This window comes from Erythrolamprus reginae, chromosome 3 (assembly GCF_031021105.1).
Source record: "Erythrolamprus reginae isolate rEryReg1 chromosome 3, rEryReg1.hap1, whole genome shotgun sequence".
Lineage (NCBI taxonomy): Eukaryota > Metazoa > Chordata > Lepidosauria > Squamata > Dipsadidae > Erythrolamprus > Erythrolamprus reginae.
Window position 1 is genome coordinate 232,814,361 of NC_091952.1, and position 5,462 is coordinate 232,819,822.

General features: G+C 36.7%; 1 protein-coding gene across 1 annotated transcript in view; it reads right to left on the reverse strand.

Moving 5' to 3' along the window:
* Positions 1-1,063: 1,063 nt before the first annotated feature.
* Positions 1,064-5,462, reverse strand: part of ANGPT1 (angiopoietin 1) — a 185,700-nt gene continuing 181,301 nt past the window's right edge. Inside the window, exon 9 of the mRNA XM_070748213.1 lies at positions 1,064-2,241. Within this exon, the coding sequence (XP_070604314.1) occupies positions 2,027-2,241 (215 nt within the window). The 3' untranslated portion in view covers positions 1,064-2,026. The remainder of the gene's footprint in view (positions 2,242-5,462) is intronic.

Consider the following 5,462-nt stretch of genomic DNA (forward strand, 5'->3'; position numbering starts at 1 on the left):
AGAGAGGCAGAGAGAGAAAGAGAAAGAAAGAGAGACATAGCAAGAGAGAAAGAGAGACATAGCAAGAGAGAAAGAGAGAGAAAGAGAGAGAAAGAGAGACATAGCAAGAGAGGCAGAGAGAGAGAAAGAAAGAAAGAGAGACATAGCAAGAGAGACAGAGAGATAGCAAGAGAGGCAAAGAAAGAGACATATAGCAAGAGACAGTGAAAGAGAGAGAGAGAGCAAGAAAGAGAGAAAAAAGCAAGAAAGAGATAGCAAGAGAGAAAGACAGAGGAAGGGAAGGAGGGAGAGAGAAAGAGCAAAAAAGAGAGGAAGAAAGAAAGAGGGATGGAGAGAAAGAAGGGAAGGAAGGAAAAGAGAGAAAGAGGGAGAAATAGAGCGAAAGGGAGGAAGAGAGAGGGTTTTTTTGTCCAAACTTTTCTTTAGCCCACCCCCCACCCCCCACCCACCCTTTCAATGTTCCCCAGGATTTTGAAAATATGAATAATGTGCCGCGGCTCAAAAAAGGTTGGGAAACACTGATCTAGGGAACTACATGTTAGTCCTACTCATTTTAAATAATTTCCCATTTAAATTAATCCACTCAATTATAACTGCTTTCCATTCAGGGCATTTGCAATCCATATCTGTGATCTCTTTCTTCTTTTGGATTCTTTAATTTCCAACCCACTGTCCAAAGGTGTAAATAATAGATAGGAAATAACTTCACTTGTTTCCTGGGCAACTTTTTACAGTATGTTTTTTGCTATCTTGAAACAGGGAATTCATGTCTTCATAACTCCCTGCACGACTAGGCTTGTAATAAATGTTCCTTAGACAGTTTCATAGTCCAACATATTGAAGGGCTTGGAGAAATGATTGTATCATGTCAAGTTATGTCAACTTGAAAACTTATTTTTTTTTTGATAATGTAAAAATTCAGAATTCAGAACAATGTTTGCTATTAATTGCAAACCTTAACATTTTCACAAGTGTTGTGATGTATAATTTTATAATGTCCCATAAATCAGAGGTTATAGTCACAATCAGCCTAATCAGTCCAATGAAGGTTGAATAACAGATGTGAAAGTCTAGCAATTTACTAGTAACATTTACATGCAAACCAGCAAAACTGATAAAGTTAATCCAGTTAATACATGGTTATGATATTTGCATATTTTCTGTATTTGTGTATCCATGTCATAGATCTATGTACAAATAACCTTGATTTTGCATTTTTTTTAAAGAGCTGTGCCTTTTCTTTTTCTTTGTTTTACATAGGACATTCCTACTGAAATGTTATATAAAGCAAAGTGAAGCTATAGCAGTCAGAAAGAAAAAAAATCACAATTCCTTTTGTTATCATGCTATCAAACATAGTTGAAATATTTGAAAGAATCCAATTGTCTGGATTGACCAATTTTAGCCTAGCCATACAGGTCAATTGACCATTCTCGCCATATTGTTCTTATTTTTCTGTCCAACTTGATTTGTTGTCTCTTTGAAGGATACTCCATGTCTCAAATAGGTTTAATGAGAAATGACTCATACACACCACATTGTTCTGATGTCAATCATATTTTCTGATGCCAGGTTGTAAGGCCACAGTTGCATTTTAAGGGACTACAAATAAATAGCAGTTGTGCTTCTGCATTGAGTTGATCCCATTTTCCCGACAGACAAAGAACTTCTGCCATCCATTAGACTCTATTTCTGGGTTGTTGTTTTTTTTCAAAAGGCCACTTGGTTTGCATGTCCTATATTTTTTTAAAAAAATCCTCTTCATCAAAGCAAAACAACAACAACAACAACAACAACAACAAAAGGCTTTGGTTAAAAGATACCAGTTCATTTGTGGCAATCAAACCTTAAAGTTGTCCACTGAAATAGCCACAAAAGCTATTTTATATTATTCATAATCCACAGTTTCACCTGTCCCTCGGCTGGACAGTGACTTGTGTTTGTTTACTGCAGCCAGGGAAATAAGATCCGAAGACAGTTAGCATGTTGGAATTCAGTATTTTCAGGGTGTTTCCACCTTCTGCTTCTAAAGATTACATAAGGTGTCTTTTGGACGGCCACTATCTTCTCTGATCTTTAAAAGTCCAAGGGACGGATCGATCATCATCGTTGTAGAACGTAATGAATAACTTGGACCTTTGAAGTAATGCCATTTGATCCCATTTATTTTTCCATGGTGTTGCCCAGCTGAATAAAACATCCCATTGAGATTGGAAGGGCCACAGGCATCAAACCACCAACCTGGAAATATTAGGAACAAAAAAAGACTCGTTAAGTATTGAACCTTGGATCCTTTGGTTTGCAATAGGAAGCTGATGAGCAAATATATTGTGGGAAGCCCCCCTTACCCTGAGAATGAAATAATTCATGAAATATTGAAAATGCAGAATATTTTATTTCCCCAAAGAGAGAAATGGAGAAACATGCTCTTAACGACAGAAAGCAGACTCAGTCTTTTTTAATAAGCCAGGAAAATGGTGATGCACATGTAGCTCTGGGTAACTGATGGGTGAGGGCTTGTGTCCCGGCAATATTTTGTTTCTGTGCATACTCAGGAAGCAAAATCATGCATGGAAACAAAAAAATCATCCAAATCTCAGAAGGTCAGAGAAGGCCCTTCACCATGGTTCATTATTCTAACTCTTAATTTAAGAATTCTGGGTATGTGTTGTGGAAACGCTTAGAGCAGTATAATTTAAAAATTCCACTAATATTTAAAGCAATGATTTTTTTTCTTTTGCTTTGAATATTTAAAACAATGATTTTTTCCCCTTTTGCTCTCTGAAAGCCAAATATCCTCTGGCTACCCTAGTCAATTAATTCAGGTAAATATAGCCCTTCTTGTTCTAAAGATCTTTGTGGATTTATATAAATAAAATATCAATATGAAACATATTGTGTTCTTCCTGGTTTTTACAAAAACAAATTTAACCCCAGCAGAATCTATATATTATTAGCTATATTATCCTGCCTTCCTTTTATTGAACAACTAATTTTTTATAGCATTTATGGCCATTTCAAATTTCAGCATAAAAGCTGCATACAAATTTATTGCTATAAACTATACCTGTGGATCTTCAAATCATCATATTTTGTAATAGCAAATAAGAAAGTCACAATCTGTTTTTATATGTAATATTATATTTTATTTTATTATAAATGCTAAAGCAATATGAATAATTGAAATGTTGAGAAAGTAGACTACTCGCTATTCAAGTGGACCCTAATTTTAATCTGGCCTTATAAATTTTATCACTTAGTTTTATTCAAACTTAATACCACTTTTCTAAATTAATATGAAAATATGATTTTCAGATAGTAAGAATCTACAGCATACTTTATATTTAACTAATTGTGAGCTAATTGCTATAATATAGCAAAGTCTTCAATGGTTTCAACCTTATCACCATGCAAGCTTATGCAATTAATAAACATATTTGCAATTCTCAAGTAAGTGTTTAAAGATAAGATTTTGGACAATTTAAGGTTTCCAGCTTAGGTGGTTTTATCATATCAGTTCTTATTATCTTACTCTTTTGCTTTTCAGAACAACTAATATTATTTCTATTTATTTTCTTTCCTGCAGACCCAAAACAAAATACAGTGGTACCTCTACTTAAGAACTTAATTCATTCTGTGACTAGGCTGTTAGGTAGAAATGTTCTTAAGTAGAAGCAATTTTTCCCAATGTAAAAGCAAATAATGTGTGAAACCCATTAGGAAAGAAATCAAAGCTCGGAATTTGGGTGGGAGGAGGAGGAAGAAGAAAAGGAGGAGGACAGTCCCTGCCGAAGGAAGAAGGTGAGGTGACGGGAATCAAATGAATCCAAAACTTTAAAGCTTAAAAGAAAAAGAGGGACTCCCATACACCCGGCATGAGGCTGCCTCCCATACACTGCGCCAGAGAGATAAACACAAGCAGGCAAGAAGAGGGAACCTCCTGCTCCTTTGACTGAAAGGCAGCGGCGGCGGCTGCTGCTGATGCTACCTGCTGCCTCTTCCTTCCCATGCTGAAGAGCTCACCTGTCCTCTCACTTGCTCTCTTTGTAGCCAGCACCTTTTAAGTTTGGCTGAAGCTGAGTTGATCTGGCTGGGGCAAAACACTCCCTTTTGCCTTTCTGCACCAAGATGCTCTGGGAGGCAACCTCGTGCCGGGTGTATGGGAGGCAGCGCAAGGGAGTCACTACAGCGAAGTGGTTTATTCCCTTCTCCAAGTGCCCAGAGAAAGGAAAATGCTCTGTTCGCTCTGGGCTGCCAAAGCCTCCTTAAGCACCACCAAAAGGCTCCTCTGGCAGCCCAGAGAAGCCCAAGTTGGCCGGGATTAAAGGGGGAATAGCAGGAAACTTGCCGGGCCTTCGTACCGCTCTCAAATTTCCTGGGAAATTTTTCTGGGCTTGGGTTCTTTAGTAGAAAATGGTTCTTAAGTAGAGGCAAAAAAATCTTGAACACCCAGTTCTTATCTAGAATTTTTTTTTAGAGATGTTCTTAAGTAGAGGTATCACTGTGGTTGATATCTCTCCTTTACCATTTCTCACACATAGGCATTTTTGCATGGACAGTTTTTTAATGAGATGATGGTGCTATAACAAGCTATAAAATGAACATTTTCCTTGCTTTGTGTTAAATATTAAAATTATGAGCAACATCTTAAGTTGATTTCCACGGTTTTTCAATCAACAGTGAATTTTCTAAGGGTATATGCAAAAAACATATCCAATTTCAGTCCTTGGCATTGCTAGTAGAAATGATTCCAGATAATTGAGTTTAGAACATAGGACACAAAAACATTTAATTATCTAGTCTCCTAGTGGACAATCACTCAAATATGAGCCAGCTGTGTGCTGCAGCTGCCAAATAAGACAACACAGTCCTAGGCTGCATTAAGAGAGAGATAGAATTAAGATCATGTGAAGTGTTAATGCTACTTTATAATGCCTTGATAAGACCACAGTTGTAATATTGCATCCAGTTTTGGTTCCCACAATTTAAAAGATGTTGAGACTCTAGAAAGAATGCAGAGAAGAGCAGCGAAGATGATTAGTGACTGAATGCTAGGCATATGAAGAATGGTTGCAGGGAGTGGATATGTTTACTTTAATGAAAAGAAGGTCTAAGGGCAGTGATGGCCAACAACGGGTATGGTCAGGTAAGCAGAACCAGTAGAAATTTTTTGAATTTTTTTCTTTTTTTTCCTTCTGGGCTCTGGATATGTTTTTCCTATTGCAGTAAATAAGATTGAATGTGTATCATTTTAGAAGATAGGCGTGTGTGTGTGTGTGTGTGTGTGTACAGTTTATACAGTTTATATAGTAGATAATATATATTTTTGTGTGCCTGTGTGTAATATGTATGTGATATGTAATATGTATGTATACATATGGCATACATAGAATTAAATAGTACATTTTGGATGTTCAGTAAGAGTAAACAGATAGAGAAATTGTGTCTCTTTGAGGCGAGGA